The sequence below is a fragment of the Pipra filicauda genome, unplaced genomic scaffold (genome assembly GCF_003945595.2).
Source record: "Pipra filicauda isolate LSUMZ 115617 unplaced genomic scaffold, ASM394559v2 scaffold327_size997775_pilon, whole genome shotgun sequence".
NCBI lineage: Eukaryota > Metazoa > Chordata > Aves > Passeriformes > Pipridae > Pipra > Pipra filicauda.
Window position 1 is genome coordinate 687,149 of NW_024104451.1, and position 27,860 is coordinate 715,008.

Genomic DNA, 27,860 nt, shown 5'->3' on the forward strand with positions numbered 1-27,860 from the left:
CCACTGCCGGCTGACTCTCGGTCTCCTGTCACATGCCTTTCACTGCAACATGCAGGATGGCAAAGCCACCTGGGTTCCTCCAGCTGCTGGTCTTCAGCAGAGATGTCTCAGAAGGGTCCTTGGTTGCGTCCTGTCACCCTGGGGTCCCTTCAGCTCCACCTTCCCTTTGTTCCCTTACACTTGTGACAAAGATATTTTGAGAGAATTGGGATTAATTTTATTGATGTGGAGATTGTGCCAGTTCTGGTCTTTCCCAACAGTGAGCAGAAGCATCAGGAAAAGCAATGGGAAGCAGCAGGCTACGAATTGCGAAAGGGATGTCCAAGGCCCCACGCTGCAAACCCCATGAGTGATTAGGCACGGAGAGGTTATCCGTGTGGGACCTCTCAAGCCCAGATCAGAAAGTCACAGCACTTAGATGGCTCGAGCACGTGTTGGTGAGATACCTCAGTACTGCGCTTCCAGTGAAGTTGAGTTTTGGAAAAGAGCATTTTACTTGTTCTTGTTTGCTGTTGTATACAAGACATGCCCGGGATTAATGTACATAATGCAGACAAAACCATGCAAACCAAGGATCCCGAAGGACAATCTTGTATGACAAGCACAGCAACAGCAGTGGAAAGCATGCGGGTTTTTTTGGAAGCAGCACTGATCTCTCTGTGCCAGTGTGAGGAATGCCTTTGAGGGAAGATCAGGCCGCAGGAGGAAGTTTGGTGCAGCTGGGTTAAGAAGGGTCTCATGAAATAGAGGAAAACATGAAGACAAATGGGGAAGGAAGGTAATTCCTGGGTACCAAAGAAATCTTTTCTCAGTTTCTTTGTGTTTCCAGCTGACTCAGAAGCCAGGAGCAGGGTGAGGCAGAGCCCAGGAATCATCCCTGCTCCAGCAAACGGTTGATCAGAGGTATCAAACATTCCTCTTTATTACTCCTGTGACTGAGCCCTGTCTCCTCTTCTGACACCTCTGAGGGTTGTGGGGGGTTGGGGAAGGGCTTTGCCCTTGTCCCACCAGAGAGGTGCTAGAGGTGGGTCCCTGTCCCAGAGACTGCAGAAGACATAAAAAGGCATGAGCAGAACAATCCTTGAGTAAAGGATTCCTCTCTGTCTAACAGCAGGGAGCTTTAGAGCTGCACATGGGAAGGGAACAGGCAATCTGCCTGCAGCTCTGCCCACACCAACCAGATTTAATTATTAAGATAAGTCCTATACTAACCATGATGTTAATTATTTAGTTTTCGTGGTTTTTATGGAACGCATTTATACGTGAATTGATAAAAGTGTGGGTTTTTTCTGTGTTGCAAGTTATACTGCCCAATGAGATGTGAATTCGTTGTATTTAGAAGATTTTCCAAAATAAAAAAAAAAGCACGTCCCTTTTTTCATGTCACTTATCTGTCAGTATTCCACATGAAGCCAAGGCTGGGGGGACTGAGAGGGCAGTTGCACATCCTCTCCCGAAACTCCCTCTCAAGCCGCAAAACCTGCTCAAGTTACCGAACTATACATGGTTTTGCAGGGCCAAAGTCTTTATTTTTCCCATAAAGGCCTTTTGTTTGTTTTCCTGCCCTGTAACAAGAATTGCCACTTGTTTCATTTCTTCCCCAGCGCCAGGCGAGAGCTTTCTGCTCCTACCAATGACAGACAGCAAAACAGACGCTTCTGACTTTTTATATGAGTTGATCATGTCTCATAATAAAGGTTGTAGGATGAGACAAACGAGGGGGCTGTGTGTCCTGTGGGGATCCCCTCAGCTGTGAACCCTCGTGTGCTGAGGGGCCTTTGTAGGGATCGACCATCACCCACTGGGGACTGCGGGCCCTTGGGCCTGTTCATTAATCACATAAATGGACTTTTAATTAAAATTCAGCTTTGTGGCCTTTGCTGAGTTCGTACCAGGTCCCTCTGGCTTCTTCCCCATCTCACCGTAGTAAAACGAAAGTATAATTCACTGATATTCACAGGGTGTATAAAGCCTTGGGACGAAATGCTCTGAACCAAAATTCCTCCAAATTAAAAACCTCATTTCCTGGAAATTTCCTATGAAAGCCTTAATTATTATTTTTCCTTAAACATCATCTGGGAAAGACTGTCTCCGTTCCCAGAAGCAGCCGGCGCCCCCGGGGGCTCTCCCTGGGTGAGCACAGTGCCGGTGCCGGGGTCCCCTCGGGGCCGTCCTGGTGCCGGTGCCGGTCCCGGTTGCGGTCCCGGTCCCGGTTGCGGTCCCGGTTGCGGTCCCGGTTGCGGTCCCGGTGCCCGTCCCGGTGGCGGTGCCGGTCCCGGTGCCGGGGGGTCCCCTCGGGCCCGTCCCGGCGGTCCCGGTGCCCCCCCCCCGCCGGACCCCGCGCGCTCGGGCGCAGGCGCGCGCGGGTCACGTGTGCGGCGCAGGCGGCGGAGCGGCGCTGGAGTCCCGGGCCGCGCGCGACCCCCGCCCCGCGCGCCCCCGCGGCCCCGCGCGCGCCCCCGGCGGCGGCGGCGGCGGGCCCAGGTGAGGGGAGGGGAGGGCGGGGCGGGGGTCGCGGCGCGGGCTGGGGCGCGGGGCGGCCGCCGCGGGGCCGGCGGGGCGGGGGCGGCGGTGTCGGGGCCGGCCCGGCCCGGCCCTCCCCGGGCGCAGCGCAGGCCGAGCCCGCGGCGCGGCGGCGCCTGGAGGGGCGCGGAGCGGTGCTGGGCCCGCGCCGCCGGCGGCGCAGTGCCCGGGCCGGGGGTGCCCCGTGTGCTGGGGCCGTACCGGGGCGCTCGGCAGGAGCCTGTCAGCGAGCGGCGGGGCCCGGCCCGGAGCGGCCCGCGGCCTGCAGCCCGCCCGGCCGGGGCCGGCCCCGCTCCGCCGGCGCTCGGAGCCCACGAGCTCGGCTCGGCCCGCCGGCCCCGGGGCGGAGCGTGTCCGAGCCGGCAGCGCTGTCAGCCCCGGCAGCTGTGTCGGTGCTGGTCGCTCAACCCCGGCCTTTGTGCGGTGTCAGCCGGGCCGCGTTGACGTTTCGCTTTTGTTCGAATTCCTCGGTACCTCTTAAAACAGTCAGAGGAAGACTCTTCACTTATCCCCCGTTTGGTGTCTGCGTTTCTCTAGAAGATCTCAGGATGCTCAGATTTCTTCCAGCTGCTTGGGGAATGGAAGGAGAGAGCTTTTCTGTGGGTCTGGAAGCTGGCAGCAGGTTGTAGCTTCATGAGCTTTGTCTTTCCATGACTCCTCAGCCTCCTGGTAGACACATTTGTGCTCATTCCCCTGATTGAACACCTTACTAAAACTATTCTCACTGGAATTTTATTAGAGGAAAGACAGTGCCTCTTGTTGGGTTTATAATTATTGTGCATTGTAGCCTTTCTGGCTTGTTCTTTAGCTAAAGCACCTTTCAGTATTTCCATTATATATATATTTATGTATATATTTATGTACATGTATGTGAAAACAGAGAACAAATCTGGCATTTTCCAAAAAGGTCACCAAGTGTAATAACCACAACTTTTGGATTTAGCAACTCTTTTCCAGTTACAGCAAGTGGTCCCTGCTTTTCTATGCATCTTGTGGAGAAAGAAACAAAGCTCTTGAGGCATGTTTCCAAAATGGCCAGGTCTGCTGGCCTGGGGACTGCACGCACTGCCTGCAGCAAGGCATCAAGGTGTCTGCTAGGGATTTGTATGCTCTTTAAATATCCTCTGAGCCATGTGGCCTCCTTGGAAAGTTAACCGGCTTTACGAGGAAATGTTTCACAGTAATACTGTGCCCAGATTCTCCTGTGAGAAAAAATGAGATCAGAACTGGGGAGGCTGCACACAGACCTGTCTTCCATTGAGAAAGGACATTTTAGTGTTTTAAACCCACAGAAGGACATTCAGTTTGGATTTTGGCTGGAGGATCTCCCAGCAGCGCTCTCCTGCCGGTGTCTCTGGAAGGCCTGTTCTTCTGTAATTTTTTTTACAACAGGTTTTCAAATGATGCAGTGATTTTACACTTTTCTAATAAAAAAATAAGTGCTTCCTTAAAATAAGAAACAACTGTGTGCAGGGAAGCCGGAGCAGTCCAGCTCCACCTGTGCATCTCTAAGTGTTGGTGTTTCCATTTTTCAGTGGCTTAAGAAAATACAGGCTGTGGGGGTAAATTCTGCTCGACAGCTGTAATACCGCTCTTTGTACTGTTTGAGTATGATCCTGACAAAGGTTCCTGCCTTTATGGGAGATATTAAATGTTTCAACATGATAACTAAACTTTTAAACAGTTACAGTATATTTTTTCTAATACCATAGCATAATTTTGTGTGGAAGCTGGAGTTACAACTCAGTTACACAGACGCACTGAATTTAACAGGTTTATAGTGGCAAAGGGTTGGAAGAGTTAATGGGGCTGTAACAGTTTGATTGCTTTGGGAATGGTGAAATGGGGGTGTCTCTTTCAAAATCGTGTGGTCTCTGTTGAGAAACACAAATGCTGTGGTGCAGGGAGGGTGTGAGGGAGCAGGAGGCCTGGTGGTGTGTAGAGCACTGAGTAGCACCCTTGGTGCTGCAAAAACTGGGTTCAAGCATAAACCTTTTCCTTAAAGTGCAGCTAGAGCAAAATAGATGAGAGAGAATGTGTAGGGCTGGAAAAAGGTAAGGGTCAGCAGTGGAAGGAGAAATAATCCCAGATGAGACAGAGCTGAGGCAGGGAAGACGCTTTTTCAGGCTCTAGGTGAGGGTTTTCCATGTCCAGGTGAGCCTCTCCATTTCCGCCAGCCAGAGGAGCAAATCACCTTTGCTTTACTGGAGCCGTGGATATTTTGTGTCTTGTCTTGACACTCTTACAGGCTCTGCTGTCCCCTCCAGAGTGGGTCACTGATATTCTTCAGCAGGAGCCACTCCTTGCAGGCAACTGAGCATTTCAGCCGCATAGTCAGTGTTCCTAAGTTGTCCACATGGAGAGCTGGAGGTTTGGCTCGAGATGATGAAGGAAACTCAGATTGTCTTGTCTCCTGGCTAATTAGAGCGATGCTGCTGGAGTTGAAAATTCATCTAATCTTTGGATTGCATAGAAGGATAATAGTGGAAGTCTTCCAGAGGTCCAGGAACCGGAGATTTTTCTCAGTCCATTGGGCATCCAGTGGAACAGCATCTAGCTGACTGGCACATTCAAAATTGCTGTTGTAATAATTGAAAATAGAAATAAGAACTGAATTTGTCGTGTATATGTGGCAGCCCTGAGGTTGTGACATAGTAAATAACCCTTTTTATGCATTTGGGGAAAAAGAAAGGCAAGCAGTGTGTGTCAGAGTGCTGCTGGTTTGGGAGCTGGAGCGAAGGAGGGGAGGCATGCAGGGGACTCCGCGGCCTGTGAGAGCCATCGTCTTCCTGGAACTGAGAGGCCAGTTGCCTGTTTCTGCAGTTTGAATGAGTCTCCTGAAGCATAGCCCAGCATAGGGGTTTGGATTGGATTTGTTCGAAAATGGAAAAGTACAGGAGATGAATGATTCCTTGTCTAAATAAATTTGTCTTTGTGTAAACCTATAATTTGGGATGGGAAAGTTGCCTATGCTGAGTTACATATGTAGGAGCCCAGGCTTTAGGTTTGATATATGAAAGGGAATCATCTAGTTATTCCCACCGAAAGATGCATGCTATTGAATTCTCCAAGTCCTATGCAAATCATTTTAATTTTACAATTTTTATTCTTTTAAAAATAAAATGACCTGCCAAGACCATGCAACTGGTGTGAGATTGTGTTTCTCATCATGGTTTCTGCGTGGTGCTCACAGAGACTGAGTTAAGCCTTTGTGTTCTGCATTCATAGGATCCCAGAATGGTTTGTGTTGGAAGGGACCTTAAAGACCATCTTCTTCCAACCGCTTGCCGTGCATGGCAAAGTGTCCTTCCAAGGGTTTTTTGGGAGTGCTCTTCCCATCCCTGGGAGAATGCATTGCTCTCCGGTTCTGTTGTACCTGCATTTCGTGAGAAGCTGATTACGTGGTTCCTAATAGCAGTAGTGACAATAAATAACACTTTTGAAATTTGATTCCTCCAAAAGCCCAGAACAGCACAAAATGAACTGCAAGTTTTTATACAGTCAGGAAACTTTCATCACAATCTCGACTTTAACCAAAGCTGTACCTGCTTCTGTTATATAAAGATTAGTTTTTTGGAAGGGAAAAGTCTCCTTGGTATTGAGTGTCTCATATCAAAGGAATTATGTGTTTAAGCTCTTTGTTTTAGCCTCAATCCTTTCTTCATCATATAAAATCCTTTCTTCATTATATAAAATAATTTCAGAATTTAAAAAACTTCAGTGAGATTTCCTAGACATTTATTAGATGTAAGAAGGAATAATGTTGCAGTAAACAGGAGATGCAGTTTTCAGTCAAACCTTAGTCCAGTACTGGTGATCACAAGAATACCCGGGCTGGTTATGTTGGTGTTTATGGAGCTCAGCAAGAATTTGGTGATAAAGGAGCACCTATGGGGTGCTATGTCAGCCCAGAAAGGTCTGGTAGTGGTTAAATTCAGCTTTAAGATTGCTACTTGAAAAGGCATTTTTTGTAACTTTGGAAGGCAAGATAAAATACAGTCTCTTGTCAAGATGCTCCTGATTTTAATTATCATCTCATTTTGTGTGCTGATAGTGGTGATGGATCTTTGTGGAAAGTTAGGTACTGCAATATTCATCTGGTGCAAGTGATGGTGTGTTTCTTCCAAATGGAAATATCCTCTAACATGAGAAATTAGTAACTCTGCTAATGGAAATTCTTTGACCTGTGTAGACTGCAGCTTCCAAGAGAATAGCTAATTCCCACTTAGCTTGTGCCTTAGGAAAAGACTGGCAGCTGCCTTGTTTGGTATCTTGGCTGCTGAAAGTGGGAATTTCTATGTGGATAACTTAGCTGTGTTTGAGGCTTGTTCTGGAGTTATCATCTTGCTTTTGAGAGAAGTTCCAAGGATCTCAGCAGTCAAATTCTGTTGAAAGAAAAACTAATATCTCAGCTGAGACGTGTCCATTACAGCTTGGCTTGAGTCATGGGCTTTCAACAAACCTCATGAAACTTTAACAAACAGATGTTTCATTAAACCTGCTGTCAGAGTACATCAGGATATCACTGCAAAAGGTGATATATGTTATAACAAGCTGTAATTTTCTCCTTGTGGAAAACATTTGGCTTTAGATGTTTTATGCTTGAGGGCTTACAGGAGTGCAGTACTGTGTCAGCGTGAGTGAATGAAGCCTGCCTTCCTGGAGACTAATGTGTTTTGTTTTCTTGGTGTTTGAGAAATCATTAACGCTAAACAAGTCTTTCTGTAACTGGAATGCTTCACAGGGCTGTTTTTATGGATTCCTTGGGGTCTGCTAAGGTGTGCGCTCAGTCTCCAGGTCTCTTACTGTAAGTCAGGTAACTTGCTGTAATGAAAGTTGGAGTTATTGAGCCAGTATTGATTGGGTGCTTTCCTTTTAGCAAATTTGGTCTCATCCCAAGTGCGCAGTGGGAATGGAGACAGCAGCAGTTAATTGTTTTTCTTCCCATAGCCCAGGCTGACCATCCTCAGTTTCTCACTGGATCTTGCTAAGGCAGCTGGTCTCTCCCAGTCCCTCTTCTCTGGAGCAGTCGGGTGTCCACAGAGCATCTCATGCCCTCCTCCTGTAATGAGGGCCAGTCAGAAGGGAGAACTGGAGGAACAAAAGCCCCTCAGTTCCTTGCACCAAGGAGTTCAGATGATTTTTCTTCCCTCCGGTTCCCCACCCTTCAGCCAAATGTCCGCCTCACCCCGCTGTGCTAAGGTGCGGGTGCTCTGCATGGGGACTGGCTGCTGCACCTCAGAGGCCTCCTTAAAAACAGCTTTTACAAGGCCTGGCCTTTCCTATCTTGGCATGGCTTTGGAGCTCACCAGCCAGTTTGTTATGTGACTCGATTTTAGGCCATCTAAAATAATCCGTGGAACACTATTTTATAAAAAGGGCGAAAAAATAGAACTAATGGAGTATCTGCTGTAGAATGTGAAAAGCTTTTTTAGTTTTGGATTACACAATGAATTATATTAAAATTTCCTGTTTCAGATTTTGGTTTTGCTCATCAACTTGGTGTCCGATCACGGTGTTTGGGCAGGTGCATATTGCTGGAAACAGGTCACTGCTTGTGATTTAGTCACTCAGATCTTCAACTTGGTGCTACACTTCTTGAATTACAGTGATTATCTAGAAATAATCACAAGAAGATACTAGAGGTTGAAAAGCTTTAGATGACTATTCAAAGTGCTGCAAAGCATATATGATCTCATTTAATGTATTTAATGTAAATCCTCTTTCCTTCCCTCCAAGTTGCTGGGTTGGCAGAAGTGCAAAGGCTATGGCACAACAGGGCTTTTAAAGCAATTTTGCTTTGTTATCTGGATAGAAGATGGCAAATTTCTGCTTTGTCTTTCTGAGTCGTCCCTCTTCTGCTTCCCCTGTTTGTTTTTGGGCAGTCCCCTTCCCCACTGATGAGCAGGCAGGCACGTAAGCAGAAAATGTGCTTGCAAACCAGCCCTGGGCTGTCCCTATAGATCCCGTTGATTTGAGGGGCGGGGTTTTGTTGTCGCTGGAGCCATTGGCTTTACTGCTGCGTTTTTATTACCCGGGGAGGCTTGAGGGCAGTTTAAGGAGCCCGTGAACAGGAGCAGGTTCCGGGGATGGATTCCCCTGCACTAACAGTGTCTGTCTGAGGTGGTCGTGTGGGCTCGGAACGTGCTTCTGGAATGAGCTTAACCTGAGCCAGTTTAGGCGCTTGCTTAGGATTGAGCTGAGGGGCATCCTGGCTGTGCTGGTTTCTCTTTTCTGAAGATTAATTTAATCTAGATGTGTTTGTCTTAAGAAACAAATACCTTATTCTAGATAAAACTTGCCCTTTTTCATATAATAAAATGTTATTTCCAGGCAGAGGGAGTATTCCATTTTCTATCTATAATGAAAGGCTGATTTTTTGAGATCCTCAGTTTTGCTGTTAAAATCCAAACATAGTAACATGTGCTTTTTACATTACTAAGGAGAGAGTTTGATTTGGTACAAAACTGCATATTAAAAACGGAGGTATTCACCATTATATTTGGTATTTTTGTTGTTTTGCATCATTGTCTGATGAAATGTGGTGGTTTTCTTTCAGGATTGCATTTTTGGGAGTTGCTGTTTAACCATGTTTGCCAGTCTGGAATTACCTGAAGACCTGTTTCACACCACAAAATACTAAAGTTGTGGAATTTGTTTTGGTAGGTAAAGTAAGCATATGATGCATCTAAATACTTCTTGTTCTTATACATTCTCCCTTACCTGTGCCACTGGTGGGCCCTTGTCCTCACTGCAGGGCTGAGCTGCTTCCAGAGCTGCCTTCCCACTCTGCCATGCAGGGTTAGGGACATTTGCCATCAGGTTTGTGGCTGTTTCCAGACCTTCCTCCCAAAGAGAACAATTGAGGTGCATTTGTGGTGCTATCCCTCTTTATTACCAAAGTTTGAAATTCCAAATTACTGGAACTACCCCTGGCTAAGTTGTTTCCGAGGAAATTTTACTGCATGTTTAATTATTTTTATTAGTTTATTTTTAAGTATTCTTTCATGTTACACCAGTGATTCTTAGCCTTATTTAATCTCCTTGTGTGAGAAAATGACATTTGCCTAGAATTTGTTTAAAAGTCTTTTTTTTTGTTTAGAAGTCTATCTTTGCCAGAAACAATGTCATTTTAATCTTTGTGTCGTGGAAGGGTCGTGGGTATCTAGGTTTATTACTTGTTCAGATTTAACAATTTAACAGATCGCTATGCTGGCAACAAATGAAACAGTTGTAGGAGGATAATGTGAACAAATCTCCAATAGAAACAGTGTTATGGTCAGTGTTTCTGGGTCTTAATAGGTACTTTAAATGTAGCCTGTGTGACTGTGTGGAAGTACATGTTATGGATTGAAAGCCATTCTCTCAGCAGTATTCTGGCAATGCTGAACCTCCTCTGCCTCCATCATGAAAACCTTTACATATTTTTCCCACTGGCACCTAAAACAGAGGAACCAGAAAACATCAAGTGTATTATCCAAGACATGCTGTTTTCCTGATTTTTTTTTCTAATAAGTTGCTTGAAAACCCTCTTCCAGTGAAGGCAGAAGCAAGGAAGGTTCTGTATCCTTTGGAGATTTTGTTGCTACTGCCGTCCAAGACTTTTTCTTCTCACTGTCAGTTCTGGGTTCGCCAAGGGATTTGACTATAACCTCATTTCTTCCTCTTCCTTGTTGCAGCTTTAAATAATGGTCATTGTGGGGATGAGGACTCTGTTCAGTGCTAACTTGAACAAGTGCTAACTTGTGCCATCTGCTAGTCCATCCTTCCTTCTGCTCTCACCCTTCCCAATGTCTTGTGTAATTTGGAAGAGTACAGTTAGAAGTGTAGAGCAGGATTTTAGTACTTTTTATTTAATTGGGCTCCCTGAATATTTTTTTTGAGAGAGTGCATGTTCTGATATGGTATCAGTTGTGAAAGTGTTTATTTTGAATACATATAAACAGCTTGTAAATCAGTAGACTGTGGGACAGGTGATCTTAGAAAGCATTAGTTTGGTTTGTGTGCTTTGTGTCATGTAATATGTAGGAGAAATCATATGTAGGCAAGAGATTTCAAGTTCTGTTTAAGAGACAAATTGACATAAGTTTGGATCATTTGAGTGAATCTTGGGATAAGAATACCAATATATCAGTTGGTTTTTTTTTTCCTTTGTGTTTTTTTTCACCCTAGAGACCAGCACTTCCATCTGGTGGTGCTGGCACTCCAGAACCTCCTGGCTTTCCAGTGCTCAGCTGCTCCCCAGTTAGTGACAACTGGCTGTTTCAGATTTTGCTCTAATCCCATCTCTCCCGGGGACTGGACGGGATTTTCCAAGCCTTGCCCAGCCATGTGGTGCTGGGATTGTTGTGCAGGTGGCCTGTTGATGTCAGGCTGGTGGTGGGGGACAAACTGCTTTCGGGGCTTCCCGTGGTGTGCGTGGGACCCAGCTGTCCATCAGCCCAGGAGTTGACTGTGACATCTCTCTATCCTGCAGGAATTCTTCCTCTAGAGAGTCTCCGTTTTGCAGGTTTTAGTGGGTCAATTGTTTTATCCATATGCTGAGTGTACCTGGGAGCTCCAGGCTCTAGCAGCCCAAGCTGTGCTCTGCACTCTGAGGTTGGGCACTCTGGTCTTCATGGGCCACCCCCTACCCCCAAACGATACTGCAGGTGCACTTTGGCCATTTGTCTGTTATTTAGCTACTTATCCCCACCTCTCTTACTTCAGTTTAATAGTTAGGCTGTACTGAATAAGACCAACTTCATAATAAATGTCATAACACTTGTTATGCTGCAGTAGCTGGTCCTGGGTCAGGTTCCCGAGTAGATGGTTGCCGTGTGGTAGCACTGGACTTGCTCTGAGTTTCTAGAAACAATTGTATAATGAGAAATGCTGATTTGGAAACTCTGAAGGGGCAGGTGCAAGGATAGGAAGGAGGCTATGTGTGGTCTTTGAAGGGAGGATGATGGTCAGAGACTTTTTTGTGCTGCCATGTAAGCATGAATGCTTGAGTTCCTGAAGCGTGCTGTGGTTATGCAGATCAGTTCAGGTGTGATTCTTACTCATCAGAGACCCTCCATAACCCCCTGGAAGTTCTAGCTTATAGGAACTGTTGAATGACCAGAGTTTTATCTGGGTGTGCTTATGCTGAAAGCATTTTGTATTTATGTGGAAAAGTGTTGAGGGAAGGTACACGCTAATTATGATCACGTACTGGCTCAGGATTTATGGATGTCAACCCTATAACCAGGAGATTACAGAATTTGTTAGGACAAGGGGTGCAGCTGGAATTTATTTGCCCCAAGATGGATGGCGTGCCATGTGCTACCTGAAGATGTTGAAAATCATTGCTTTCTCCTGTCATACTTGAGATAAATGATACCTCATAGGAATGGACTAAATTGCATGTGTTTGAGAGGAAGAGAGGACAGATGGATGTAGCAGAGATCCTGAGGAGCATAATGTGAAGAAAAAATGCAAAAGGAGCTATAGCTACATGATCCAGAAGGTAAAATTTAAAGCTCAGTCTTGGTTTGTTTCCTTAACTCACAATATCCTTGCAGTCCTGTGATTCTCTGAGTCAATGAAACAAAGCCTGTGGTCCTTTGGGATTTAGCAAACTCTATTCTAATAGTGTTTATGAAGGGCCATAATTTCAACAAGTTGTGTCAGATTTTGGTACGTTGAGGTGAGGTTGATGAAATCTGGTCTAAGCTGCAGCATTTTCATGGATTCTGCAAAACCATGATTTAAGCAGTCTGGGAGTCTTCTGCTCTTTCACAGAGAAGATGGAGGCTTCAGACACTTCCATTCCAAAAAAGATTGGAATTGTTTATGCTCTTGTAGATAAACTCGTATTTCTTTGGTGTTAGGGATTGTCAGACGTACTCATGTTTCTTGCTGCAGGTGCAACACCCCATCACCTCCAAGTAACTGTGCTTTTTCAACACATAAGAGCCTGTATATTGAGCTGAGATTTCTCTTCCTGAAAAACTTACTCAAGATTTTCAGATAAGTAATGTTCTATGCACTTTTCTTAAAAACAGAGTGCTTGTATTTCACAGGATGCATTCCTTGCACAGAATGGCTGTGCTTGATCATTAAAAGTCTGCTTGTGTAGGATTCCCAGCTCCTCTCTCCCTGGAGTCAGTGAATGTGGAATGAAAGATGTAGAAGCGCTCTCCTGCTTGGTGCAAAGCCTGCTTGGATAAGGAAGTTTCCTGTTCAAGAAATTATGTGTGAAAATCAATTGAAACAGCTTTTCACAGATTCCTATTAATTGTGATTCTCATTTTCTGGGCACCTGACACAAAACTGAGGGTTTGACTTAATGGAAGTGGCAGACACTCAGAGCTGTAATTTAGATACAGAGCTGACAACAAGGAGTCTCGGAGAAAAAAAAACACATTTGCCTGATAATGAATTTTTTAAAATTTATGTCTCTGTTGCCCATCTTTAAAATTTCCATGAGAATAATAGTGTGTGAAAGCAGTATGAAAATAGATCAGTGACTGTGAGACATTTTAACTTAATTTCTGTTACAGGATTGCAAAAGAGCTTGTGAGACAAAATTAGCTGTATTTTTAATCTGAGGTTTGAGTCCTGTAAGGATGAGGGCTGGTGCTGCAGGATGAGAGGGTAACTCTGTGTAAAATAAGGGATTATTCCTTAGTCCTGTTGGCCCATCTGGTGTGAGGGAGGGTTGCAAGGGAGAAAAAACACATATTTTGTAAAATCACAGTGAGTGTGTGCATAGAAACCTGACCAAAAGATGAGGGGATTTTGTGACTTCCAAGTCCTTGATTTTTCCTTTGTAATATTTTCCCTTCAGCCGTATTATATGTGTGTGCCAAAAGAATAGCGCTGAATCTGAGCTTGTCTAACATTGTTAGATTTTTTTATTAGAAAAGGCTGTCAGTAGTATCTACATCTCACCTTTAATCTCCAAGTTGTGGTTTTAATTTGCGTTGGGAACTCGAACCTCTGCCAAAACCCCCGTCCGTATCCTATTCAAGGGTATGTTGTCCCAGACTAAACCTGGTGGGTTGTGTTGAATACCCACGGCTTTGGAATTATGAGGTCTTGACAGTCCTGGCTGGTAAATGGGTTCGGTTTTGACAGTGGTGGTCAGGAACAGGTCCGTTTTTTGGGTTTGGCATCAGCTTTGGCTGTTGGTGTAGATGGTTTGAATCTCTTAGCAGTACCTGCAGAGTGTTGAGTGTTAGAGCAGATGTCTCACCTGGAAAAGGAAGTGCCATAGCCCTTAGAATGACCTGTGATGGAATGAGAGAATGTGCATCTTAACTAAACATTAGTGGTGTCCACTGTAGGTTTAGGGATAACTTACCATAATTGTACTTCTGTACACGTAACAGCTTAAGTTACTGTCATGATGTCAAAACTTATTGCAATGTCTAGACATTTTATAAAGTAAAAGCCATCAGGTGTGGGACTTGACTTACTGAATTCATTCTTATCCAAGCCTGACATGGCGGCATGGGGAGAGTTGTGTGCTGCCACGGAGGGAGCAGATTTCAGGTTGTGATGTGCAAAAGCAGCTGAAAATACCTAAATCTTTACAAACTTTTAGAAAGTAGGCATAATATGCCTGAGATTTCTCTGAATGTGAGTGAAGTATTTGTCAAATGCTACATTTCTCCTGGTAAAATGTGCTGTGACTGTCCTACAAACTTCACAATTATTGCACCTTCAATCTCTAAAACTAAATTCGGTGGTTCTTCCTGTCTTTTTATAATTAAACTATTGCTGTGAGTCTTACCATTCCCTGGAAGTTGGGCCCTGCAGCATTGGTACTGGGTGCTTGCTTGTCCCCTCTATGAAATGGGGAGGAATGTAATTCATTTTCCTCTGATTTTTTTTCCTTTACCGTCCTTTCTACCTGACTGTCATTTAGATCAACTGGAATACTTCTTGAGTCACGTGCAGCAGGATTCTCTTAGGAAACACTTCTCTTTGTTCTTGTGGAGGAACAATTTGGATGCTGCCATGGCCACCATTTTCAACCTCGCTCAGTTTGTCCCAGCGAGCCCAGCATGGGGTCACCCGGTAGGTTTTTCTGTCAGTGACTGTGTGTGCCATTGAAAGCAGTTGTTAATGTCTTTACATGATTATTATTATACTTATTATAATTCTTTTTTTCCCTTCCAAGCATCATGTTGACAACTGACAGGCTCCCATTGTTGGAACAATGGTTTTGGATGATCTGCCTAACTTAAAAGATACATATGCCTCCTTGTACTCCTCAGCTATGGAAGACTTGGAGGTGGATTTTGATTCAGGACTGGAGGAAGATGAATTGAAACAGGAGGCTGCTCCTGGGGATTCTACAATCTTTGTAGCTTTTAAAGGAAATATAGGTGACAGAGACTTTGAGCAGAAGCTGGATACCATACTGGAGAATGTGCCCAGCCTTTTACACATGGGTAACGTACCTTCTTGTCATTTTTCAGCTGTCCCCAGAATACTTATTTATGTAGTCATGGTGCTTGCACAAATAAATAGATTATATTGGGTTTGAGTTACTTGGTTTGTAATGAGATTTGCTGAGATTATTCTTGGTGAATTTGGGAGTTTTCTTCTCAGAAACGCAGACTACAAGTGTCTGCAGTTGTTTTGTTGTTCAGAACTGCTCTGGTTAGCAAGTTCATTCATTCCTCTTCAGTTCCTGTATTTTACTTGGGTTTTTTCTCTTTCATTTCTCTCCATTACACATGGCTGTGTTATATGAAAGGGAAACCAGACTTATCCACACAGGAGATGTGTTTTGCTGCCCAAACTACCCAATTTAAACCACTGCAGTTCATCTGAGAATGAGTTCACTCTCAGGTACTGTTGGTTGAGGATATAAGTGCCCTTTTGGTGCTACCCTGACCTACCCTGCCTGATTGATTTTTTCCTGATGGGGGACATGCAATGCTCTCACATACCCCTGTGTGCCCCCCCCAGCTCTGGAATCAGCTACGTAGCAAGTTAGGGGATAACAGACTTTTTGGGACATCTTTTACCAGCACATCTAGATCTGGCAAAAGACATTTGTCCACTGTCTGAGCATCTTTGCAAAGGGCCGTAAGCTTGATTACTGAGAGCTGCTCATTTAGGTAGTCTTGTGTTGTTTTCAACAATATCAAATACCTTTTCAGAAAAATAACCCATTACTTCTGAATAACCAAACTCAATTTCTTTGTCAGCCGGCATCAGTTGTTGGGTCCTTGCTGTTGTTGCTCAGGAAGATAGAAAAGCTGGGATAAGACAAAAATACTATGAAGAAATACCACTGGTTTGAGCTGTATCTTTCAGAAAGTTGAAGTAGATATAAGCTAACAGATAGCTACTGGTGTGAAGGGATGTGTGTTAATACTGTAGATGACTTGTGAAGTTTTTGAATGGAAATTACTTTAATTGGTAGCTGCACGGAGTCCTGTTGTTATATGGACCATCTTGCGTGCTGAGTTTGTTATGAATATTAGTGCCAGGATTAATGAACATGAGTCAGACCTCAGCTGAGAAAGCAAATTTTTAAAATCAATGTCAAATTAATTTGAAAATTACCCATGTGACAAGTTATTTAAACTGATTCAGAGCAAAATAGGATATTCTGAATGTGGAGTTAGTAAATAACATGGGGATAGTCTAGGCAGATGCAGTGTTTCAAAAATGAGAAACTAGGGTGCAAATACAAAGAAATACCAAAACTGATAATGCAATTTTTGTGTGTAAAATATTGGAACATTAATAACAGTAAATATAGGATTGTTCAAACCTCCACAAAAGGGGATTTTAAAACTCCTTCTGTCATGTTTCCAGCGAAAACCAGGTTTATAGGTAGAACGAGGATGAATTTAATAATTCCATTACTGTAGCAGCAGAAGGCCTTGGTGAATTAGTGAAGATCGAGAGATTTCTAAATAGGAATGAGGTATTGGCATTCTTAACCAACATGTTCTTTAGAATCTAAAGGTTAGCAAACTTTTGGTAAATCTGATGTTACAGTGGAAGAACTGGCTGCTGAAAATCTGGCCAATGCTTTTGGTTTTCAGAAAGCTTGAAACTGGAAGTTTATAATCCTTTATTAGGAGTATATTTTAATTTTCCTTAAATGCATTTTGTAGCAATCATTTAGGTAGGTATCACTTTGGATAATACATCCAACATGACTGCCCACCTTTTTGCTCTTACTTCGAAAACTACTGATCTATGTAGAAACACTCATATGTAGAACAGGTTTTCAGAAAACCTGCAACTACATATTTTGCATGACTTTAATATGCTTTTTGTCAGTGGATTTAACATACTCAGAAAACTAAATAATATAGTAGAAAGTAATGACATATTGCTAGGACTCTGTTGGCACTGGTCTTGTAAAAAAAAAAAAAAGATGGTTGCACAAGCATTTGTAGAGCAAATATTTCAAGGATTTCATTCCTGTGGTCAGTTTTTTCCCACATCCATTTGGTTCACGAACAGATTTCCTGTATCACTGGGCTGGATCCCCTCTGCTCTGGAGCCAGGCTGGGAGAGCTGGGGTGTTCACCTGGGGAAAAGAAGGCTCCAGGAGACCTTAGAGCCCCTTCCAGTGCCTAAAGGAGCTCCAAGAGAGCTGGAGAAGGACTTGGGACAAGGGATAGAGGGACAGGACAAGGGAGAATGGCTTCCCACTGCCAGAGGGCAGGGATAGATGGGATATTGGTAAGGAATTCTTTCCTGTGAGGGTGGTGAGGCCCTGGCACAGGTTGCCCAGAGAAAGCTGTGGCTGCCCCTGGATCCCTGGAAGTGTCCAAGGCCAGGTTGGACGGGGCTTGGAGCAACCTGGGCTGGTGGAAGGTGTCCCTGCCCATGGCAGGTGATGGGACAAGATGAGCTTTAAGGTCCCTTCCAACCCTAACCTAATACATGTAATTATATGAAATCTGTTTTAGTGAATATTTTCTTATCTTTCCAAACTAGTTTATCCACAGAATATTTCAATTTTTGAGTAATACTACCAAGTGATTATGTTGGCTATTGCATTGGGTATTATTTGGTTAGGTTTTTTATTGCTAATATTTGGAAAATCCCTGAAGTGGTTTGTCAGCATTGATTGTGTATATCTGTGCAGGAGAAATCTCCTCTACCTGAGACTAACCACTAACAATTTTCAAAGCCAGTGTTTCAATTTTTTCATCTCTTTTAGCCGAGTTATTTCATCATGCATATTTGAAAACTGCCTTTTCACTGACTCTGACTGTTTTTCTGTTAAGAATCCAACAGGTTAAAAGTGCAAAAAATAGAGCCTTGGAACAGCGTCCGTGTCACCTTCAATATTCCCCGGGAAGCTGCTGAGCGGCTGAGAATCCTGGCTCAGAATAACAACCAACAGCTTCGAGACTTGGGCATTCTCTCAGTTCAGATTGAAGGTATTTCACATGAATTGGCTTCCAAAGATAAAACTTAAGTAGACTCAACAAGCAGTTTTGTGTACTTGGTTAATGTTGCAAAACTTCCAAGTTCCTACTTTAGTGTCAGTGAAAAGATAGCTCAAGACTTCTTTTTTTTCAAGAAAAAAATATAATAAAAATGGAAGCTGAAAATCCTCTGGGCATCAGGAAACCACCTGAAAAATGGTTTTTTGAGTGTTGGCTAGCAAAATGTGCACTGATTTTCTTTCCCTGTTGTTTCATATGAGGTTTTCTTTAAAATGAGTTTTCAGTGGATTTCACAGTTAAATATCCATTCTGGACAATTGTCCAAGAACACACTCGGAATGAAACCAAGGACAGGTGGTGCTTGTCATGGCATTTGTTCTTCTTAAAACTGAAATCCAGAAGGGCAGTGTGATGTGTGTCCTAATGTATAGGTGAAGTCTGTTCTTCCTTCCTTGGCATTTTTTAAATGTCCTTCTGCAAATGTCTGTTATTCTGCTTTTCTGTCTCTCATTCTGCTCACCCAACCTGCACGTTACTTTTAGGGGAAGGTGCCATCAACTTGGCTCTGGCTCAGAGCAGAAGCCAGGATGTCCGGATCAACGGGCCACTGGGAGCAAGCAACGCCGTGCGGATGGAAACGGGCTTTCCCATGCAAGGGGGGCAAGGTAAACCCCTCGGGGTTTATCTGTGGAGCTTTATACACTTAGGAGTTTGTTACTGAGCTAATCATGACATTTCACTGGCTATAGCAACTATTGTTTGCAGAATTCTACTTGCCATTTTAATTAATGTGTGTTCGTGTTCTGTGCTGTCGAACCATGACCTGCATTATGTAAACTAAATTGTTGGCTGCATTTTGTCCCACAAACAGTGGAGTGATTTGGTGGGGCCAACTGGTTTGTTTTGGGGTTGGTTTTTGGTTTTTTTATGGTTTGGTGGTTTGGAGTTTTCTTGGTTTGGCTGGTTGGTCATTTTGTTTGCTACATAAGGCCTGTTAAAGCAGACAAGTCTGGTGTAGAGAATTCACTTGGAAATGGGCACACAGTCTCACTGTTCTGTTTGGCTCCCTTCATGGAAATGAGCATAAGCATTTATTCAATGTACAATAATAAATCCATTACAATTATGGGAAGGACAGGACACTGTCATTGCTACTCTCTCTTTATTTTCTGATAAACTTTCAAGATCTAGTCATAGAGAAGGAATTTTTGTGAAGAGAAGTAGTTTCATTAGACTCTACGTTTTGTAGCATTGTATATGCATAAGGAATTTTTAACTACAAAATTTAGATTTTACAAAGAGTTTTTACGAAGAAAGCTACTGTATAATTTATTTTAATAGCTGAATCATAAAGCTAATTAATTAATATTTTAGTTAATAGGATTTAAAACAATTTAAAAAAAAAGCAGGAGCATTTTTGGTCAGTTTATGTAAAATGCATTTGTGGCTGTTGATGAGAAGACATGGAAAGAACATTGCAACCCTGTAGAAACCTGATTAAATGGTAGTGAAGTTATTGTGCTTAACAAAGAATGTAAAACATTTAAAGAAGGGCTCTACTCTCTGCTGTGTCAATCATGACTTTCCTTTACTGTCTGCAGGCCAAACAGTGTAAATATAACAGCAATAACAGGGCAACAGTATCAATCATTTTATAAAATAGCAGTCTGTGGAAGTGAAAAATTGATTTTTTTTCTCTCTTGCAACATCTCAGTTACTTTCTAGTTTCAGATTTTGCAAAAATTTGAGTTACATTTATAACTGTGATACAGTCTTGTGACTTGATGACTTCAGTGGCAAGTCACGCTCACATTATTTCAGTAGTGTTTCCTTTTATATCCTTTTTAAAGGTTTGGTGTTTAAGCTTCAGCATGACCTGAACTTGTTTGTTTGATATCAGGGAATCTGAGCTTTTAGATAGAGGTGTGTCCTCAGGTTATTTCAGACAAACAATTCTCAAAGTCTGAATGTTTTATTGACAAATATATTTTTTTTTTTGTTAAAAGAAAAAATCTGAAATTCTCCTCTGTGTGAAAACTGCAAGACTTGATAATTTCTATGTTTATTTTTTAAGGTTTAATAAGAATGAGCAATGCTACAGCTGTCATGATGTCCCAGACTGGAAATGTGCCCTCCTCTATGGTGGCAAGTGGTGCTAGTGCTGAGCTGCAGCCACGAACACCTCGGCCTTCCTCACAGCCAGGTGGTAAAACTTGGTCGCAGTACTGACCTGAAAATGTTCTTGTGTTTTTATTCTTCAACACACAGACTTGAGCGTGTACTCATGTGAGCACTCCAGAATTGTCCTGGAGCATTTTCCCTGCCCTTCTGGGAGCTACTTTCTGAGGAACCCTCTTTGCCCCTATTAATTTGTTAAAACTTTTCAAATAATTTGGATGCCTAATAAGTCACCAGCTTGCTTGGTATTTTATGTTGGGCAGTGGTATTTTTCCAGTTGAACCATTGTGACTGAGCTTTATCTTTAGCTAAAGGTAAGAGAAGGGTTGGTTCAATGAGGCAGGAACATTTCTGGTAAGAAGCAAATGCCCCAGACTGAGCACAAATGCTTTTCAGGAGGAGTAGGTAGACTAGAAGTTTTAGGATTGGGGATCTGGAGAGTGTGAATATTTAGGGTTTGTTCTTTGCAATTCTGATAGTGCAGCTTATTTGCATTTTGGAACTACAGAAAAAAGGGGCAGGTTATTACTTGTCCCTCCATAAAATGGTGGCAGTACTTGCCAAGTTCTGTAGAGTTCTTTGTTATTTATTCTTACAGATAGCATAAATGTTTTAAGTATTCTGGGTATATTAGTGTATGATACTACCTTAATTTTTTAACTGTTAGGAATAGCCCTAACAAGTGAATTATACATACAAACTGGAGGATGAGAGGCTGGAGAGCTGCCCTGGGGAAGGGGATCGAGTGGTTTGGGCTGAGGGCAACTGGAACAGGAGCCAGCAGTGCCCTGGCAGCCCCAAGGGCCAGCCCTATCTGGGGGGGCATCAGGCCCAGCATCGCTGGCTGGATGAGGGGGGTCTGTCCCGCTCTGCTCTGCTCTGGGGCAGCTTCACCTCAGGTCCTGGGGGTAGTTTGGGCACCTCAGCACATGAAGAACATCAGAGGGCTCGAGTGTGTCCAGAGGAAGGGGACCAGGACAGGGAAAGGGTTTGAGGGCAGGACTTAGGAGGAGCAGCTGAGGCCACTTGGCCCATTGAGTTCAGAGAAGAGAAGCCGAGGGGTGACCCCATCGCAGTCTGCACCTTCCTCACAGGGGGTAGCGCAGGCAGGGGCTGAGCTCCTCTCTCTGGGGCCAGGGATGGGACACAAGGAGGTGGAATGCAGGTGCATCACGAGAAGTTCAGATGGGATATTAGGAAAAGGTTCCTCACCCAGAGAGTGGTTGATCCCTGGAACAGGCTCACCAGGGAAGTGGTCACAGCAGCAAGGCTGCCAGAGCTCAAGGAGTGTCTGGACAATGCTCTTAGTGCTGTGGTTAATTCTAGGTGGTCAGTGGGGAGTTGGACTCAGTGGTCCTTATGAGTCCTTTCCAGCTTGAGATATTCTGTGATTCTACAGTTCTAAGTGTGTAGAAGGCTCACATTAAACTGTAGCAACAAGCACTGTGGAACTGTCGTGCTATATTTTAGACGGTATAAGTTGATAAGACTTGGCTTCCCAGGACTCCCAGACATTTTAAAAACTTCTAAAGCATTGTCTGGAGAAATTGGAAACTGGAGTGCAAGTTTTTATGCAGAGTAAGCAAATGCAAGGAAGCAATTTAGCCTTTCTTGTTTTGGGATGAGTTTTGTCTACAGTAGGTTATTTTTTTTTTTGCTTTTCTTTGCTATTTTAATAGATGCAATGGACCCACTCTTATCTGGGCTAAATATCCAGCAGCAAAATCATCCATCGGGATCTTTAGCTCCCCAGCTCCATTCAATGCAGTCAGTTCCTGTAAACAGGCAGATGAACTCAGCCAACTTTCAGCAGCTACAGCAGCAGCAGTTGCAGAATCGTCCTCCCCAGCCACATCAGCAGCCACAGCAGGGTATTCGACCTTCATTCACTTCACCAGCACAGGTTCCAGTTCCCCCTGGCTGGAACCAGCTTCCTTCTGGAGCACTTCAGCCTCCTCCAACCCAGGGAGCATTGGGTGCATTGACAGTAAACCAGGGTTGGAAAAAGGCCCCGTTGCCTGGACAAATGCAGCAACAACTTCAAGGAAGACCATCTCTAGCAACAGTACAAACTCCTACTCATCCTCCACCTCCATATCCTTTTGGAAGCCAGCAAGCTTCCCAGGCTCACTCAAACTTTCCCCAGATGAGCAATCCTGGCCAGTTTACTGCTCCTCAAATGAAAAGCCTTCAGGGAGGGCCCTCACGAGTTCCTACGCCACTACAACAATCCCACCTGACCAACAAGTCTCCTGCTTCCTCTCCCTCCTCCTTCCAGCAGGGATCTCCTGCCTCATCTCCAACCGTTAACCAGACGCAGCAGCAGCTGGGACCAAGGCCTCCCCAGAGTAGCACGCTTCCCCAGGGATTCCAGCAGCCTGTCACTTCTCCTAGTCGTAATGCTATGGTGCAACAGGGGAATGTACCCCCCAACTTCATGGTGATGCAGCAGCAAAACCAAGGTCCACAAGGTTTACACCCTGGTTTAGGAGGTAAGAAGTACTGAGACTTGTATTTTAAAAAGAAAAGAAAAGAAAAGAAAAATAAAATGTCTAGAACAAAGGTTGCTGTTAGTTCTGAAAAGATCCCGTACAAGACAGAATATAGGCACAGATGGAGTATGAAGTGGGCATGGATGAATTAGCATCAGTATCACTTGGGTTCTCCTCCCTGTCTGTGTCCTGCAGTGTCACAGTGGCTGACCTAAGGATAGGCTCTGGGCCCCTGCAGAGTGGAGTTGCTGTGTACAGTTGTTACTGGTCATTACTGACAGTCATCCTCTTGACAGTTCTGCTGTTGCCTTTAAGCAAGCTTAGGATGTTTCAGAGATGATGGAGGGCTTTTGTTTTGTTTTGGGGTTGTTCTTTTTTGGGGCAAGGGGAAGGATTTTTTTGAGAGTGAGTGTAATGGAATCAAATAAACATTTTCTTTCTCTCTTCAGCTTCCTCTGTCACCATTTACATTTTCTACTACAGAAATGAGGTGTTGTTTTACATCTTCCTTTCTAAGCTGTGGATGTCTCTTCTTGACCCTGTCTTTATTTGTCAACAGTTTCTTCCCATTTAAAGAGGAAAGAGCTATTATTGCCATGCTGTTATACTCTCTGCTCTGAAATTAAGAGGTTAAAGGATGTTTTAACTTCTCCTTTGGCTGCGTTGTCTTTAGTTTTCTCTTCAAACCAACACACTCGCATCTTTTCCTTACTAATTCTAAAGTTCTTCTCTAACAGTGAAGGAATTTCTTTGGTCAGTCCCAAGATCTCTTTTGTGGTTTTTTTCCCCTTCAACCTCTTGTAGTTCTGTGCAGACTTGTCGTGCTTCTCTCTGCTCACTCATTTGTTCACCTTTCTCTTGGATGCCTGCTCCCTGGCCCCATACACAAGCTCTTGCTTAAGCCATTGAAAAAATTTCTTTGTGTACTTATTCTTTGTCCACCTACGCATACATAAATATATTCTAGTGTCTTGCATTCTCATGCTGTACATCTGAAATCTGCCCCAAACCTGTAAGGAACACCTGTTTCTTGTAAGGAACACCTGTTTTGTGGTGTGCTGATCAGGACAAGCTTCTTGTTTTCACTCTTTGTACCATGGGTCTCTTTTGAGTTCAGGTGAATTTTCTCAGTTTCAAGATTCTCCTTTTAGGATCTGCCAGTGCCCTGTACTTTGTGTTTCTTATCTTGTCTCCATCTGGAAGAAGTTATTAATTGTTTATTATTGTCATATTTCCCTACAATTTTACCTCACCAGCTGTATGTCCCCATCAGGAAACACAGCCATGACCTCTAGGCAATATAATCTTTGCATTCTCCTTCCTTCCTGAGTAAACCTACTACAAACACAACCCTGCTTTTTTTGAGTTAAAAATGACACTGCAAATAACTATTAAAATATGTTGTGTGACCTCACTGTAGATCTTATTGCATAAATTAGCAGTCCTGGTGTGAGCTGTACCCTCAGCTGATATAAAAAGACAGGATTCTTTGGTTTCAACAAAGCTGTGTTGCTCCCACTTGCTGAGATTTTTGCCTCGTGCTCATTCTTTGCTGCAAGTTATATGTTAGTTAAGTTGTAATTATGGATCTATCTGTTTTTAAGCCATCTTGCATTATGTTAACTAAGTTGTAATTACAGATTTTTTCCTGCTTGCATTTAAAGGTTTGGTGTAGATGAATGCACTCAAACACTTTCCATTTCACACAGTTAATTTAGCAAATCAGAATTTATATCAGATTTTGAATAGACCAGGCTAACACTTTCTTTTTTTCTCAGTTCAAGCATTCCTATGTGGAAAACTTCCCTAAAAGTTGAGCAGAACTAAAACTAGAGTCCAGTGATGTGGTGTTTCAAGAAGTTTATGTTCCATATTTGTATCTTGTTGTTTGACCTGGAGACTTGATTACCTTGAAATATTAATTACAAACCTAAGACCAGATTAATTAACACAAACAGCACAATTAAGTGTGCAAGAAAGCTGTGACTGTGGAAGGAACCAAAGTCACATTCTGGCCCTAGGTCATAATAAGGAGAGGGGCAGGACTGGTTCTAAAAGTCTCAGGCGTTGTCTGTTTGACAGTGAGGTAAAAAGAAGTGGTTCTGTGGAATCCATCCATGCTGCTGCTGATGTTGGCAGGTAGAGGGAAGGTTTTCTCTCTGTCCGAGAGCAGCAGTGATGTTTTGCTGTGCCAGAGTGTGAGCGCTGTGCCAGACACGGGCCTGACAGAATTCCTTGCTCTTGCAGCAGGAATATCAGGGTTACTTGAATGAACAGTGGGTCTGGACATGCTGAACCTGGAGATTCCTCAGCCACTCTGGGATGAGAAGATCTTTTGAGTGTGTGTGCACACAGCAGCACTGATAAGGAATGTGTGCCTGGTGTGCTGCTGTCAGAGTTGTTGGGAGGAGCACACCACTGTAACAAAAATGCCGGTTGTTTGTGTATATGGAGTAAGTTAAAGGCTTACTAAGAGTTGAGATGAAGTGCAGCAGAAACCAGCACAACTACTTTACTTTAATTTCTACTTTCTAAAAGTCAAACGTGGACTTTTCACCTCCTCTATGTGGTAAGTTTTGTACTTAAATTACAGATTGAAATGAGTCATAGTAATTTGTTAGGCAGGATTATTGCACAGATAATAACTATAAATGTCTTCAGTGGGTTTTGTATATTGGCAAAAAACACTTTCTGCCTAAACCTGTAACATGACAGCACAGACTCAAAGGTATTCTCCAATTATAGATTTTCTCTTTTTTTATTTCTTCTCGTTTTCCATGTTTACTAATAAGAAAATTCTCCTGTTCAGGAATGCCCAAGCGCCTTCCGCCAGGGTTCCCTGCAGGCCAGGCTAACCAGAACTTCCTGCAAGGGCAGGTGCCTTCCACAGCTCCAGGAACACCAGGGAACAGTGGAGCACCACAGCTGCAAACCAGCCAGAACGTGCAGCACACAGGTCTGACTGCAATGAGTGTTCCTCAGCTTTTTCCTTCCAGAGCATGGGATGCCTTTACCTGTGTTACACAGACCCCAAACCATAAACTCTTGCCATTAAGAGGGAGTTGCTGACTGGGGCTGCAGCAGCATTCTGTGTGTATTGCTGGATGAGGAAAAGCAGAGCATGAGGCTGCTGTATTTTCTCAAACAACCCAACTATTACTGATGAGGACTGCGGTCCTGAGCTCCAGAAGTAGCTGTTAAGAAACTGAATGAAAGGAGCAAATTTGAAGGCAAGGGGTAATAAAGATTCAACACAAAAGGAATTTCTTGTCCAGAAAAAAAAAAGGAAAATTATCTTAGAAGCACAATAACAAAATAATCTTGTTCTACTTTGAAAAAGTTATTTATTAGTTCCTTAGTAAGCTTTGGAAATCTGCTTACAGTGTGAAAATGAAATGTTTAGTTCACAAATGTCTCCATTTAACAATTCAGTTATTAGTCTTTTGTCTGGATTATGGAAACCCTGATAATGTAATTTCATCAGTATTCCATGTGCATTTATTCTTTAACCCATTATAAAGTAACCTCAAGGTTTGAAGCTTATTTTGGTTAGGAATTACTCTACTGACATTATGGAAGATTTTCAAACTTAGGTACAGATAACAACTGAAATTAAGTTTCTATTCTATCTCCTGCAGTGGGGTACAGGGGAAGGACTAGTCCAAGTTCTTATTTTGAGATGTATGATCTTCTGTTTTGGCAACTAACATGTATCTATAGCATCAAATATCACATTCCAGAACTGCAAATATGAGAGATATTTCAGTTCCTTGGAAAAGGGAGGAAAACAATTCTGGAGTAATTACTCAACATCAAAAGGTGTGAAAACTCTTACGCCAATTAGTCTCTTACTTGTGTTTTCTTTTTATTTTCCTAAGGTGGCCAAGGATCTGGACCTCCTCAAACTCAGATGCAAGCAGCACACGGCCCACCAAATATGATGCAGACCAATCTAATGGGACTTCATGGAAATATAAACAACCAGCAGGCTGGTGCTACTGGGGTACCACAGGTTAACATGGGCAACATGCAGGGACAGCCTCAGCAAGGACCACAGTCCCAGCTTATGGGGATGCATCAGCAAATTGTGTCCTCTCAAGGACAGATGGTGAACATTCAGGCTCAGGGATCACTGAACCCTCAGAACCAGATGATACTTTCGCGAACTCAGCTCATACCACAAGGCCAAATGATGGTGACACCACAAAACCAAAATCTTGGTCCCTCTCCCCAAAGGATGACCCCACCTAAACAGATGATTCCCCAGCAGGGACAGCAGATGATGTCCACACACGGTCAGATGATGGGACCTCAGGGCCAGGTCTTGCTACAGCAAAACTCGATGATGGAACAGATGATGACCACTCAGATGCAAGGAAATAAACAGCCTTTTAGTACTCAGAACCAGTCCAACGTTATGACGGGGCCAGCTCAACTGATGAGAGGACCAACGCCAAACATGCAAGGAAACATGGTGCAATTCACTGGGCAGATGATGGCACAGCAAGGCCCTGTGAATGGGAATCCTTCTCAGGTGATGGGAATTCAAGGACAAGTTTTAAGACCCACTGGACCTGGTCCTCACATATCTCAGCAGCTTGGGGACACTACTCCTACAACAAACAACGATGTGAACTTGACACAGATGTTACCTGAGGTTCCTGTGCAGCAGCCAAACATGGTGCCTTCTCATATGCAAGGAATGCAAGGAAACAATGCTTCAGGGAGTCATTTCTCTGGCCATGGGCTGCCTTTCAGTCCAGGGTTTAGTGGAACGCCAAATGGGAATCAGGTTTCCTGTGGGCAGAATCCTGTGTTTCCTGTCAATAAAGATGTGACACTCACAAGTCCACTCTTGGTTAACCTTCTCCAAAGCGATATATCAGCAGGACACTTTGGTGTGAACAACAAACAAAATAATCAGAATCCCAACAAGCCAAAGAAGAAGAAGCCTCCAAGGAAGAAGAAAAATAATCAACAGCTAGAACAAACAACGTAGGTTTAACATTACAGTGTTTTTTGTAAGGGGCATGGGGAAGCTCCACAGGCGCCTTATCAATATTTTATCAGCAAGTTACAGGTGAGAAAGGACCTGTATTAATTCATGTTGTAGCAGTTCCTTACAACAGTTACTCTCAAGAGTCTGTCATTGGAATGTTTGTTCAAGATTAAAAATAACATGCAAATATCCAAACTCAGTTATAAACCCAATTATACCAGCATTGTTCCTTACCTTTACTAGGTGAAGGAAGTTTAGCATGTG

General features: G+C 43.5%; 1 protein-coding gene across 12 annotated transcripts in view; it reads left to right on the forward strand.

Annotated features, from left to right (window-relative positions):
- The first annotated feature begins 2,461 nt into the window (after nucleotides 1-2,461).
- The window catches only part of NCOA6 (nuclear receptor coactivator 6), a 45,012-nt gene continuing 19,613 nt past the window's right edge, over nucleotides 2,462-27,860 (forward strand). For 8 of the 12 annotated variants that reach the window (XR_005564489.1, XR_005564487.1, XR_005564488.1 and 5 more), the window contains exons 1-10: nucleotides 2,463-2,484; nucleotides 9,083-9,185; nucleotides 14,420-14,571; nucleotides 14,675-14,948; nucleotides 17,763-17,918; nucleotides 18,470-18,592; nucleotides 20,002-20,130; nucleotides 21,785-22,597; nucleotides 25,407-25,553; nucleotides 26,476-27,592. Coding sequence is in view for 9 of the 12 variants with exons in the window: in XM_039383850.1 (XP_039239784.1) it covers nucleotides 14,714-14,948; nucleotides 17,763-17,918; nucleotides 18,470-18,592; nucleotides 20,002-20,130; nucleotides 21,785-22,597; nucleotides 25,407-25,553; nucleotides 26,476-27,592 (2,720 nt within the window). In the remaining 3 variants the exon portion in view is untranslated. Of the gene's footprint in view, nucleotides 2,485-3,024; nucleotides 3,146-9,082; nucleotides 9,186-12,411; nucleotides 12,521-12,561; nucleotides 14,572-14,674; nucleotides 14,949-17,762; nucleotides 17,919-18,469; nucleotides 18,593-20,001; nucleotides 20,131-21,784; nucleotides 22,598-25,406; nucleotides 25,554-26,475; nucleotides 27,593-27,860 lie in introns of those variants that run through there. The other 4 variants (XM_039383852.1, XM_027740437.2, XM_039383851.1 and 1 more) reach the window with 4 other exon arrangements.